Source organism: Mesoplodon bidens (genome assembly GCF_964165515.1).
Source record: "Mesoplodon bidens genome assembly, chromosome: 1".
Taxonomy (NCBI): domain Eukaryota; kingdom Metazoa; phylum Chordata; class Mammalia; order Artiodactyla; family Ziphiidae; genus Mesoplodon; species Mesoplodon bidens.
Window position 1 is genome coordinate 84,769,042 of NC_138176.1, and position 14,362 is coordinate 84,783,403.

The following is a 14,362-nucleotide window of genomic DNA, read 5'->3' on the forward strand; positions in this document are numbered from 1 at the left end:
GATTTCATATAAATATATATATATATATATATACACACACACACACACACACACACACACACTTGTATACACATGGAATGTGTATATATACAAGTATATATATACACTTGCTTTAATTGCCTGCACTTGTTAAAACATTTTATTCCTCCAAAAATATAATACACTTGGTCTAGATTTTACAGCTTTTCAAACTGATTATCTAAATTTGGGTGATTCTTTAATTTTTAAAATGCATTTACAAATGGGATACCTCAGAAACAACGTGTCTGAAGTATCTCACGTGTGCATTAAATTTTCCTGTAGTGACAACATAATATTACATTTTAAAATTTTCAACCTGTGCAAATCTTCATGCCTGTTTATGTATGCTTTTCAAAAACTTTTCTTACATTTTATTGAAATTATATAGCTATCTGGCAGAACAGATGTCTTGCTCAAACATTACTTCAATGTTTTGATCTTTAAAAAACCTACCTTTTAATTAAAGATGTAAAGAAAGATTTTTTTCAAAGACATTTAAAATTATTTCAGAGAAGAAGTTTTTCACATATGATAGCTCTATTCCCAATAATCCTAAGCGTTACTACTAGCAGCACTAAAAAGGAAGAAAAAGATACTAATGGGAAGAATAGAAATATGAAAAGAGATCTGGAAGTTATACTTTAAATGATAGACAAACTTCTCCTGGCAGTTGAAGCTCTTGGAGGCTGGCATAATTACCCAAGTTGGAAAGATGGAAAGTGGAAGGAAATGCTACCCCTAGAGATACTTAAGGCCAGATTTGCCAAAGTGCTGGAAAACAAAATGCAGGAAAATCCCCTGAATATGTTGTCAGGGCAATGGCCTAAGTACCTCCAGATAACTTTCCCTGTTCACCATTGATGGGGTAAGAAGGCTCTGAGTCTCCTTTTCTCTCTCACTGATTCCATTGTGACCTCAGGCAATTTGCTTCACCTGGCTGCCTCTTTCCCCTCTCCTCAGAGAATTTAGAAAATGACACTTGGTGAGACAATGTTTATAACCACTTCAAGATTTCAAAGAGAAAGTTATCAATGATGGACAAAGTATAGTTCCTTGTCACTCTACATGATGGTAAATGAAAGTTGAAATCTGGAAATAAAGTCCAAACCAGGTTTAATATGTTAGTTTAAGTTTGCATTTACTGTGTTTCCATTTAATTCAATTTGATTCTATGCAATTTCATTCCATGTGTATTTATTAAGGAGCGACGATTACCTTCGGAAAACTCAAAATCCAGGGCCTGCAGAAATTGGTTCACTGGCCATCTTGGAAGGCAAAGGGGTTCCTCTACTTGAAGGACAGAAAAAGAATCTCCCAAATCCCTATGTGGTTCAGCAATTCTATTATATCCAGAGGTGAAGCTCAGTGGGAAAACTGGGAGACAGTACAGTCAATCCATCGGCAAATATTTTTGAGCTCCTAGTTGGTTGCAGATGCTGTTCTAGATGCTGGGGAATTCAGACTGAAATTCAGTCCCAGTCCTGGATGAAACTATGGATGAAACCATGCTCTCTCAGGGCCTTATTTCACAGTTCTGGTAAAGGATATGATGCTATTTCTACTACTGTACTTCATGCTAAGAGAGTGAATGGGAAAGCATACTGAGCCAAAAATTGATAGACCACTAATAATAACAATAACAACAAATATAAAGCGAGAGCCTCCTGTATTCCAGCACAGAGTTAAGCATCAATGTATATCACAGTTCTTCAAAACAGCCTTTTCTTTTCCAAATACGAGGAATCTGAGGCTTAGAGAGCCATGGTAACCAGCTAGTGGGTGGCAGAAGTGCGACACAAACCCAGGCCTGTCTTGATTCCAAAGAGTTATAAGGAGTAATGAAATCTGGTCAGCTGAACATCTGCTCTCGTACTCAGTGGTGGTCCTTTTATTCTCTCTTTGCTCAGTTGTTGCTGCTGGTTCTGCAAATAATTAGCAATTTTGTAGGAAATTCCTCACTTTTGTGGGAAGTCCACTGCACTGACCTACAATGAAAAGCTATTTCCTTCCAAAAGCTCTGAGCTAAGGCATCTGCATTGCCATCCAGAAAGGACCATCTTAGAGAGCAAAGGGAGGGGTTAAAGGAAAGGTTTATTAAGCAGTTACTATGTGCCAGGCACTTGTTTAAAATTTCATTTTGGGACTTCCCTGGCGGTCCAGTGGTTAAGGCTCCATGCTTCCACTGAAGGGAGCATAGGTTCGATCCCTGGGAACTAAGGTCTTGCATGCCATGTAGCACGGAAAAAAAAAAAAAAACACCTCATTTATTTCTCAGAGAAACTTCAAAAGAGAATATCAAGGTTCAGAAAAGATAAACCATGCACCCAAGGCTATGTAGAAAATAGTGGCAGAGCTGGGGTTTGAATTCACGTTAAGCTCCTGCCTCTCCCCCAACCTGTGCTGCCTCTGAAAAAAGTATACTTACAGTATCTTGCTTGGTCAAATATTCTTATTATTTAAATAAATCAGTGAGGGACTTCCCTGGTGGCGCAGTGGTTAAGAATCCACCTGCCAATGCAAGGGACATGTGTTCGAGCCTTGGTCGGGGAAGATCCCACATGCCGCAGAGCAACTAAGCCCATGCACCACAACTACTGAAGCCCGCGCCTAGAGCCCATGCTCCACAACAGGAGAAGACACCTCAATGAGAAGCCCATGCACCACAATGAAGAGTAGCCCCCGCTCGCCACAACTAGTGAAAGCCCACGTGCAGCAACGAAGACCCAACACAGCCAGACTAAACAAATAAATAAATAAACAGTGAAAACCACCACTACTGCAACAGCACAGAATAGATCTCTGCTCAAATATCACCTCCTCAAGACAAAAAGCTCCCCCTAAAGTAGCCAACCTCCCTATCCTACCCCTACAGCTTTATTTTTCTTCATTGCACTTACCACCTTCTGACGAAGTCCAAGGTTATTTGTCTTTATCATCTGTCCTTCTTACTGGAATATGAGTGTCTACAGGGTATGCATCTCATCTGACTTGTTCATTTCCATATCCATCATGCCTAGAACAGTGCCTGAAATAAATAATAAATATTTATCAAATAAATGCATGAAAGCAGGTTTTTAAAGGCAGGGTAGATAGCAAACCTGCAACAGGTTGACAGCACAATGTGGTTTAGTCTCGAAAAGAACACCTTGGTGCAACAAATGCAGTGATTTGAATTAAATGTTTTTTTCATGGGTTAAAAGTGATTCCCAACATAAGAAATCACTACTCGTTATCTAAAATTTTGCTTCAATATAAGGCTTCACTCAAGAACCCCATCAGCATTATTATTTTATTTATTAGGCATTTTAAATAGTACTTTATAGACATTTTGTCATTGTAAATGGAAATGTATCTACTTTAAATATTATTACCTTCCAGAAGCCTAAGGGCAAAGCAGACGTTTTAATTTATCTTGCGAAGCTATGAAGTTAGAGAGAGGGTGGAAAGATTGATGAACAATGAAAAGATCAGAAGAGAGACAACTAAATTACAAAAATAAAAATGTGTTAGTTTTGTCTATGAAACCCCCCCACAAATTACCTGATAGCTACTACAAACATCTCAAAATCCAGATAAATAAGAATATTTTTAATAACTGTTTGATACACCTGTTTTCCCCTACATTATTTAGTTGAATTCTCTTTGATTTCCTCAAAGACAAAGTTATATGACAATAACTTTGTAATATTTTTTTCCATTAACCTCTAGCATAGTTAATTAATACTAGTTTTTATTATTGATAATTGGCTTGCACACCACATGGTTTATTACTGATAATTGACTTGCACTGTAACATGGTTGCAGGTTTGTGCCCAGAAACATAGGAATTCTGATAAATTCTATTTTTCATGGTAGCCAAAAAAAGCATGGTGCGTTTATAATTATATGTGCTGCATCATCTAGCATGTTCCTGAAAGGGGAAAGCTTCACATTTGACCAGGCATCAATAAGAAACTAATTCTTCGCTGGCAATTTTTATATTTAGCTACTGAAAAAGTTTCCACAGACTAATATGTGGTGCTGTACATGTCAACCTATGTTTCCCCTTTACCACCAAATACAGTGTCAGCACCCTAAAATGGGTTGGTGTTATGCTAAGACCTCTGACCCTGCCCTTCAGTGTTTCCACACCAGGCATATCGGCACAACACGTGCGGGGAGTGTGCCTGGGAGCTGTTCATTCCTGTGCTGGCGCAGCTGGCAATAACTTGACATGAATGTGACTGAGAACCACATAAATGTATTCCACCAAAACCAAGCTGAACCAATCCCCAACTCATTTTCCCTTTAGCTGGATTTCATAATGCTCCACCACCACTTGGAGGGGAAGTCGGAGTGAAAAAAGACAACAATCTTAACCAAATTCAGTTCAAGCATTTTACTTTGGCAAATTTTACAAAGGCATGTGAACATGTGAACACATTGCTGGTGTCCCTTCTGGGGTCTTGGAAGGGAGGGTCCTGAGCTTCTGCTTCATTAACTTCATGACAGATTCTCCTGTAATGGGTTCACATGCACTACACTTCCTAACCTCCATCTCTTTTTTTGCACTGACAAGGCATAGTTTTGCACTCCTTCCCACTCTTCCTGCCTTTCAAATCTCCTTATCATTCGTGTCTCAGCTCAGAGAAGCTTTTTCTGATCTCCTATGTGTATCATTCCCATCACTCTGCCATGTTACCCTGTTCCTCTCTCTTTTTAGCTCTCATTTCTCTCTGAAGCTATTTTGTTTACTTATTTATTGTCTGGCTTCTCCAGTAAAATATGGGCTCCAAGAGAGCAGGAATTTTGCCTGGAATGCTTACAGCTACACCACCTGAAACTAGAATGAGCATCTGGCACTCATTCATTCAAATGACTTTTGAATGAATGAATGAACTATATGCTTAAAAGTGCATAAATTAGCTTAAGAATATAATTAGCTGAAGAATATAATTTTACCATTTTAATCAAGTTACTCCAACTCTAGTCCCCCATTTCACTGTGCTGGCTGAAAGCCAATCTCAGGTATGGTTAGGGCCCCTTCCTCCCTGGGGTTTGCAAAGGTATTAGAATTCAACAGAGGAGCAGGTCATCAGTCATTGCCCTCACTGGTCACTGAACTGTCCATGGTCTCGGCCAGCAGTCAGGTCCTAACTGCAGCTTCCATGACATGCATGTGGCTGAGGAAGGTTGACAGGGATTGGGAGCCCTGCTTTTGGTGTTTGGCCTCCCTCTAAAGACCCTGCAGCCCTTTCCCCCGAGGCCTTGCCATTCTTTCCCTGACAGCAGCATGGTGGTCTACCGACCACTAGTCCCTCGTAGTCTGAACTAAGCCCCTCCCTTGCTTTTCTCAAAGGCACTGCTGTGGGACACCTTGCAAAATCATTTCATGGTGTTTAGACCTTATAAAACTGAGAATCACGGTTACCCCCTTCTGTTTCTGCTCAGAAAAATCCTTGAGTTAAGGAAATTGTAAGGGTCTGACTACTTTCTTGGAATAGGAAGAAAGTGGGAAATCTGAAGAACAAAGAAAATTATCAAAAACTCAAAAGTGATCCTGTCACCTCCATTTTATATATTCTTGTATATTGGAAAGGAAACTAACAGGCAGTTTGGCTGACTGTATGCTGTGGCTCTCTGTTATGGGCTAAATTTTATCCCCCCAAATTCATGCATTGGAGTCCTACACACCAGTATCTCAGAATGTGACTGTATTTGGAGATAGGGGCTTTACAGGTAATTCGGCCTAATGAGGTCATTGGAGTGGTCTTCATCCAATGCTTGGCATCCTTATAAGAAGGGGAGATTAGGATACAGACAGGTACAGAGAGAAGGCCATGTAAAGACGCTTAGAGAAGACAGCCATCTACAAGTCAAGGGGACAGGCCTCAGAAGGCTCTGCTGACACCTTGATCTCAGACTTGTAGCCTCCAAAGTTGTGGGAAAATAAATTTCTGTTCTTGAAGCCATCCAGTCTGTGCTACTTTGCAGTGGAGGCCTAGCAAACTGATATACTCCCTGGTGCTGTAAGGTTGGGCAAGGCAGCCACTCTGGGGTTTGTGTAAAAGTAGGAGTTGTTAGTGTGCATTCTTCAGCTCTGCAAGCCTCCATGATGGAACTTTAAATCACCAGCAGTAGCAACAGTGCTGGTTTCTCCCCAAACCACATTCAGCCTCAAAGCAAGAGCAGGCACGTAGATGCACAGGAAAAATGCTTTCAGCAGGGCCTGGGGGTGTCTTCTTTCACACAACTCCTTATCGCCTTCACTGGAATGCTGCAGAGCCCAACACCACCTGCTCGCATGGCATTTCACTCATGTGCATTCCAGGAAACAACACAAATACTCGAGTGGCAGCAGGCCCTAGCGGGGTCAGCAGATGATGAATTAGTGATTCTCCAATAGTCAGAGTTGCATAACTGTTAAATATGAGTTCACAATTATTTATCCATTGTATCGATTATCTGTATATTTATTTTTTAACACAGAAAAAAGTTCTGATATCTGTAACTAATTCCAACCAGCATGTTGCCTCTTGTTGTCTTTGTCTGGGATATTCATTTCTTCTCGTATATACAATCTTATGTCTAATTGTTGTCAGTCATTTTTTGCAGGGAGAAAAATAAGACAATAACAAAATGCGTTGTTTCAAAGCTCCAAATTTTAACACTGATTTTGGAGGGTATAATTTAGTGACAGTTCCAAATTATGATTGTACCTATGGAAAAATGGTTTTGTTTGTTTAAAAATATAAAAGCTATCAGGTAAATCTCATCTTTGATAATTCATTGACATTACCTTATATTTTTCCTTAAATTATCTTTACTTTTTCTGATGTTTCAGATAATCCAGTACTATCTGAAATGCAAAAAAATGAAATATTTATTAGCAAAAACATAAAGTAGCAAAATGATATAGTCAGCAGACATCATGAGTCATAGCATTGTATTTCATTCCTTGACATCAGAGACAAATGCCCTCCAGTGTTTTGGAAAAATCAGATGCCTAAAACTATTTTTTCTAATATGTTGATTTAACTCCCTGTTCATTGTCCTAAAGTACACACACACGTGAACACACAGGCACATACATACACACACACCACTTTTATAAAGTATGCTTTTTGAAAATGAAACTTTTAATATGTATTTATCCTACAAGGACTTTAATCCATGTGGTTTCATTTGGTGATTCATTCAAATTTAACTCACATAAATATATTAGCTAATGTTGCAAGAGGCCTGCTACATTTTTTTTAAGTCCTTTTAATAAGCACCAAGTTTTGGTGGCCCAAAAGGAAAGAAAACTTAAGCTTGGTTTAAATACTGAAATCATGGTGCATTTTTTCAGTTTTGGTCATTCTAAATTTCACATAATTTTACAACAATGTTGTGAGATAATAAAAAATATATATTAGTCTTTGCTTCCAGTTCCTGACACAGAGCTCCTAAAACCCTTGTAATCTCCTGGGTGATAGGAGTGCCTTTGTTCTAATGAGGTGACTCTGGGTGAGCTCCTGGATGGCTCCTGAGTGAGGGCTGGTCACCAGAAAGACCAAGCCATGATTAGAAGCTTGGAATTCTCAGCCACACTCCACATTCTCTTGAGAAGGGAGAAGAGCTGAAAATGGAGTTAATGACTGGTCACGTCTTTGTGATGAACCCTCCATAAAATTCCAAAAGGATGGGGCTCGGAGAGCTTCTGGGTTGGTGAACACATAGAGGTGCTGGGAGAGTGGTGCCCTTGGACAGGGCATGAGAGCCCCATACCCCTTCCCACACACCTTCTCTTCCCTACCCATCACTTCCCTCTGAATGTTCATCTGTATTCTTTATCATATCCTTTAATAAACTGGTAAATGTAAGTAAGCACTTCCCTGAGTTCTGTGAGCTGCTCTGGCAAATTAATCCACCCAAGGAGGGGAGTCTTTGGAACCTCTGATCTATAGTCAGTTGGTCAAAAGCACAAGTGATACCCTAGGACTGCAGCTCGTGTCTGCAGGGTGTGTGAGTGGGGGTGGGAGGCAGTCTTGTGGGACTGAGCCCTTATCTCCTGGTAGATAGTGTCAGGATTTAGTTGAATTCTTGGACACCTGCTGGCATCCTGAGATTTGCTTGGTGGTGCTGTGGGGTGGTCCCTCTCCCCACAGACCCACATTGGAATTGTGATCAGGAACCAAAAGAAATGTTTCTTCTTTTTGCTGTGATGCTTTATTTTTCTCCAAATTTTAATATATTACTATGTTATTCATACTGAAGAATAACATCTAGGTTTTTTAATAATTAGAAAGAGCTCATAGACATTAGCTCAAAATGGAAAGTAATGATATTTTTGAGTGAAAAACTGAATTAGAAAAATAAAAAAGAGGCACGAGCTAGGCATGGGTGGCCAATGTGAAACTATTGCAGAATAAGTAATTCCTAATGGAATATTTTTGCTTCATAATATGCCTTGACAGTTCATGTTAGGCTCAGAAATCTTAATGTGGTGTCAAAATTGGGAAAGATAGTATAAATATTATTAGCTGAATGAAAAATCAAATGAATGAATGAATGAATGAATGGTAGTGTAAAACAGAGCATCTGATATAGTGTTAAATCATTTAAATGGCACAGCAGTAGAGTTAGTCTAAGAAGATCATTTTCAAAACCACTTAAGTCACAGTTTTTTCCCTAAAAAAAATATTTACTTTTCTCTTGATGTGATTCTTAAATCCCACATAAAATAAAGAGCAGGCTTATGTGCTTTTTGACCAGGGCTCTGGTTCCATTTCTCTACTAGTGTCTAAGTTTCACCCCACTGGGTCTGGGATTTAATTGCATCCTCTTTCAAGCTACTAAGTTACCCTGTTACTGTTTCATGGATGCTGAAAGCAGATGTGAGACTCTTGGGTAGAGACAAAGAGCTTTATTACTCAGGGTGCAGCAAGCAGCATGAACATCAGCATGTTTACACTGGTTAACCTTGCTTCAAACTCCACAGGGTTGACATGATATGACCCAGATGGATGCTACACACACAGTGGGTTTGCATAACAGCTAAGGAATGCTAAAGTTAATAAGTCCATTGCTTTTATTTTGTTTTTGGCTAACAATCAGCTAACAAACTTGCTCCTTGTCCCAGGTTGAGAAATTACCAAATTTCTCAAGATTGCTTGCTGCAAACACAACCCTGAGAAATAGCTCAGGAAAAGAAACATTAAGATCTTGAATTCTGACACCCCTAGAAAGACATATAGGAGCCTAGACACCCATGGAGGACTCTCCCACTACCACCTTGTGGTGGTTTCATCCTTACACTGGCTTCCCCCACTGCTATCAATATCCATGGGGGGAGGATATTGCCCCTGACAGCTACCTGGAAAAGTCTTGAGCTTCCCTGTGGCTGGACCTTATGAGAATTAATCACTTGGACCAGAGGAATGTCCTTGACTTAGGCCTAGGTTTGTACCCATTCCTGAACTAATCTCTATGTTAAGGAGGAAAAATTACTCTGATTATTTAGATCATCCATGCTGCTGGGGTGGGAAGATCAATTTTACCTACTTAATAGCTACCAACGGGGCTTCCCTGGTGGCACAGTGGTTAAGAATCCGCCTGCCAATGCAGGGGACACGGGTTCAAGCCCTGGTCCAGGAAGATCCCACATGCCACGGAGCAACCAAGCCCGTGCGCCACAACTACTGAGCCTGTGCTCTAGAGCCCGCGAGCCACAACTACTGAAGCCCACGCCCCTAGAGCCCGTGCTCCGCAACAAGAGAAGCCACCGCAATGAGAAGCCCATGCACCACAACCAAGAGTAGCCCCCACTCGCCGCAACTAGAGAAAGCCGGCGCGCAGCAACAAAGACCCAACGCAGAGAAAAATTAAAAAAAAAAAAAAAGCTACCAATGGGGAAGAGGCAAAATGTGAGGAGGCAACAATTACCTACCTCACATGGTCTCTAAGTGGTATAATTCAAAACTTTTGCTCTATTTCAGGTTTTTCCAAGTCAAATGAAGTGGAGAGAAAGAAAACTCTTTGGCTCTCTTTTCTATGCCTTTATTCTGGGAAATCCTATTTATTTTTTCATTGTACTCATATTAATGGATCATCAGTTAAGGGTCAAGAACTGTATTAGGGGCTTCCCTGGTGGCGCAGTGGTTGAGAGTCTGCTTGCCAATGCAGGGGACACGGGTTTGAGCCCTGGTCTGAGAAGATCCCACATGCCGCGGAGCAACTGGACCCGTGAGCCACAACTACTGAGCCTGCGCGTCTGGAGCCTGTGCTCTACAACAAGAGAGGCCACGATAGTAAGAGGCCCATGCAACGCGATGAAGAGTGGCCCCCGCTTGCCGCAACTAGAGAAAGCCCTCACACAGAAACGAAGACCCAACACAGCCAAAAAAATTAAAAAAAGAAAAAAAAGAACTGTATTAGACTTGGGGATACAATTCTCAAAAAGTCAGAAATGACCCCTAAACTCACAGGCAAATAATCTAGTGAAGGATTCATTTTAAGAGACCATTAGGATGAGAGGGAAAAATACAGAGTGATGGTAGCACATAGAGGGAGCGCCTCACCTGGACACTGAGTGGGAAGGTTAGGAAAAGCTTCCTGGAGAATATGATATCTAAATCCAAAGCCAGAAGGATGAGCAGGAATTATCAGGTGATCTGTGTGTGGGTGAGGACTAGATAGCTTGGAAGAATGCCTTTGCAGATGGAAAAACAAAGCAAGTTAGAGAAACTAAATGTAGTTCTGTTTGTCTGAATCATAAAATTCAAGGTGAGAGATGAGGTGGGAGAAGTGAGGAATGGGAGGGAGAAAATGTTATCTATGCAAAGGAGCTTTGACTTTTCTGAGAAACCTTGAAGCCTTTCAACAGAGAGAAAACAAGGTAGATCCTGCATTTCAGAAATTTCACACTGGCTATTAGAGTGAAAAGTGAATTGAGGGTAGAAACGAGGCTGGGACAGAGAGATTAGTTAGGAGACTGTTGCAATCCAGCACAGAGATAGAAGTAATCATACCAGTGAAAATGGGATGAAGGGGCAAATTTGCCATCTATTTAGAAGTTGGATCCATATGTCTTAATAAGTAATTGGAAGCATGAGATGAGCATAAGGAAAAACATAAGGCTTGGAGATAGGATAGCAATAAGAACAGATTTTTTTTTTTTTTTTTGGTTTAAAATGGCACATTAACATTTCTGCCCCAAAGGGGGAGGCACTTTTCCTTTTTTAAAAAAATAAATTTATTTATTTTATTTTTATTTATTTTTGGCTGCATTGGGTCTTTGTTCCTGGCACGGGCTTTCTCTAGTTTCGGTGAGCAGGGGCTACTCTTCATTGCAGTGCTAGGGCTTCTCACTGCAGTGGCCCTGAACAGATGTTTTTAATTCAGACAAGCAAAGGTTCAGATCCTGACTCTGCACTTAGCATCCAAGCCTGAGTTAATTACCAGCAAAAGGGAGACACTGATAACTACCTAGAATGGCTCCTTTTAGGATAAATATACAAAGAAATATTATAAAATACTATATGGCAAGTTCCTAACAGAGAATAAATCTTTAATAAAGTATAGCAATATATCAGTTCCTGTTTCACTGCCTGAAAGAACTAGTTGGAAGGAGAAGCTATTCACTGAGTGCAGCAGTCAGGAGCGTGCTGGCTGCAAGTAACAATAAACTAGACCTACAGCAGTTTAAAAAAGTATGGGTTATTTTTCTTGCACAATAAGAGAACTGGAGGTGGATAGCTATTGGCATTAATTCAGTCGGAACTAGAGTCTTTGCTGTTATTCTTGGTTTTACCTCATGGTCACAATATGGCTGCCCCAGTTCTAGTCTCCAGTGTCACGTTTGCATTTAAGTCAGGGTTGAAGGGAACCATGCATAAGAGAAAGGTAATGGGTTAGTCAATTTTCCTGAGATGGGGAACATAGGAGGAGAAGACAGAAGTTTGGGAAGAAATAATGAACTTGGTTTTGAATATATTGAGTTTTAGGTGTCTTGATATATTCACATAGAAATAGGCAGTTAGGTATACTGGCCTGGAGTTAACGAAAGATATCTGGGATTGAGGGGGGAAGTTAAATTCTGTGGGGTGAATGAGAGAACACGTAGAAAGGGTCTACAGTGAGAAAAGATGAGGACCAGGACATAGCCCTGGCACAGAACACCAACATTTAATGGATGAGTAGAGGCCAAGAACTGCCAAAGGCAAGAGTGGTTAGAGAGGCAAGAGCAGAGCCAAGAGTATGCTGTGTCCTGGAAACCTAAGAGAGAAAACAATTAAGGAGGATGTGGTCAATAATATTAAGGGCTACACAAAAGCAAGAAGGTAATAAGTGACCTTGCTGAGAGCTTTTCCTTTTGTGGGGACAGAAGCTAGACTGGAGTGGGTGAGGAGTGGAAGGGACAGGAGAAAGCAGAACAAACAAATGTAGAAAGTTCTTTTCTTTTTCTTTTGTTCTCAGAGTTCATATTTTAGGATGTCACTTGTAAAATTCTTTTTTTCAAAGAAAGATTTTTGGTTAAAGTCAATTCACCTTTCTGAAGAGAAGAAAACTTGGGATGAGAATCTGGTCTTCATGACATTCAGAGGGTCTCTTCTGGAGCCACCAGTCTCTGATTACATGGTCTTTCTTACTCCAGTGATGAGGCACAAATAAAATTATGTGACACATTTGGGTTCTGGGAGCAGGGCTGTATAAATGTTTCTTGTATGATGCTTCCTAGTACTGAAACAGCCAGAGTCTGGAAGTCACTGGTCTGGTGCCACATGTAACACAAACTAACTTTCCCAGGCTCTTCTTTATTTAGTGTGTTTTTATGTGGATGAATGTCATGGAAAATAAAATGTTATGGGAAAATAAAAATGTTCCATTTGTGCAATTTTGGGTAGGTCATATTCAGATTTAAAACGTTAAACTATTTTGGGCCACATATAAAATCAACTTTTATATTGGACCACCCAGACTCAGAACACTAGATGAAAGACTAAAAATAAGAAACTTGTTGGTGACATCGTATTCAGTTGGCTGACTATTCAGGTTTAAGAAGTTTCCTTCCTGTTGAAGAAGGAAGAAAATGAAACACTTATTTAAATTTAAAATACTCCAAACCAGGCAATTGATGTAGTTATAAGAATGTAGCTTCCAGGGGGAAATAGTCTCTTCCTCTCTCTTTCTATCTGTCTCTCTCCTCCTTCTTCTGAACTATATAAGTACCAGTTCAGAAAAGCACTTTTCAGAGTAAAAGGTTTTTGTCTTTTAAAAATAAATGTTTTGCTTTCTTTTGTTTCCTCTTCTTTCTTTTATTTCCTGCAGATTAGTTCTGCAGGCTACAGACAGCAAAAGCTAAGAAAAATAATAATTTAACCCACTGAAACTTCTTTTTATCTGTTTCAATCATCAATGTGGTAATTCTCAAAACATTTATTTGAGAGAATCTAATCCTCTAGTAGTTCACTTCTCAGAGCTCATATTTTAGGATGTCACTTGCGGCCTGGAGATTAAAACCTTCATCTGTCCTCTACTATTTATAGAATTATTCAACGAAAGTTTTCCTATTATCCTTTCTTTTAAGGGTTGGGTTCTCTAGTTAGAGCTAGAGAACTTTTGTTCCCCTCCCCGCCCTGCATCTTGCCCCAAATGGGGGACATTCTCCTCTGTGTGAGGCTCTTTCCGTTCCTGAAGGTGGGCTGAGCAAAGGAGCGTGACGCAAAAGTGGGCTGTGTGCTTGATGCCTCTAGCGCCTCTGCCGCCTTGTGAAGGATCCCATTAGCAGCGCAAATTCGAAGCGGCGGCCGGGGCAGCAGCGGCTGCTGCGGCGGAGGCTCTGCGCGCCCCAGTCCTGCCTCCCTAGCGGGAGCCCGAAGCTCACGGCATAGCCTCAACCGCACCCAGGCTTCGTCTGTCTTTTCAAGCTCTTCATGTTACCCAGCTAAAAGAAGAAAATGGGCACCGGGGATTTTATCTGCATTTCCATGACCGGAGGGGCGCCCTGGGGGTTCAGATTGCAAGGTGGCAAGGAGCAGCAGCAGCCCTTACAAGTTGCTAAGGTAGGACCATCAAGGATGGGTTATCACGGTTCTGGGCTGGGAAGGAAGGAATGAAAGCAACCTGTTGATGGTTTTTCAAGTTCTGATCCAGAAGTCTCTATATTAGTTTGATTTTGATGCTGACATTGAATCTTTCTAGGGTGTGGGTTTTTTGTTTTGTTTTTTGTTTTTGTTTTTACCAAAGAAACTTTGGAGAGTAACATATAGCACATATGTAATTAATCAGCCATTAATGGGGAAGAAAGCGTACCATATTTTATCAGCTGAACAAAAGCCTACGTAATTAGCTTCTTCTCCGGCATCCAGCAAGACACTTG

At 40.5% G+C, this 14,362-nt stretch overlaps 1 protein-coding gene across 3 annotated transcripts in view; it reads left to right on the forward strand.

The window, feature by feature from the left end:
* Positions 1-13,798: 13,798 nt before the first annotated feature.
* Positions 13,799-14,362, forward strand: part of SYNPO2 (synaptopodin 2) — a 170,029-nt gene continuing 169,465 nt past the window's right edge. For 2 of the 3 annotated variants that reach the window (XM_081225741.1, XM_081225742.1), the window contains exon 1: positions 13,802-14,045. In XM_081225741.1, the coding sequence (XP_081081867.1) occupies positions 13,941-14,045 (105 nt within the window). In that variant the 5' untranslated portion in view covers positions 13,802-13,940. Of the gene's footprint in view, positions 14,046-14,362 lie in introns of all 3 variants that reach the window. The other variant, XM_081225743.1, reaches the window with a different exon arrangement.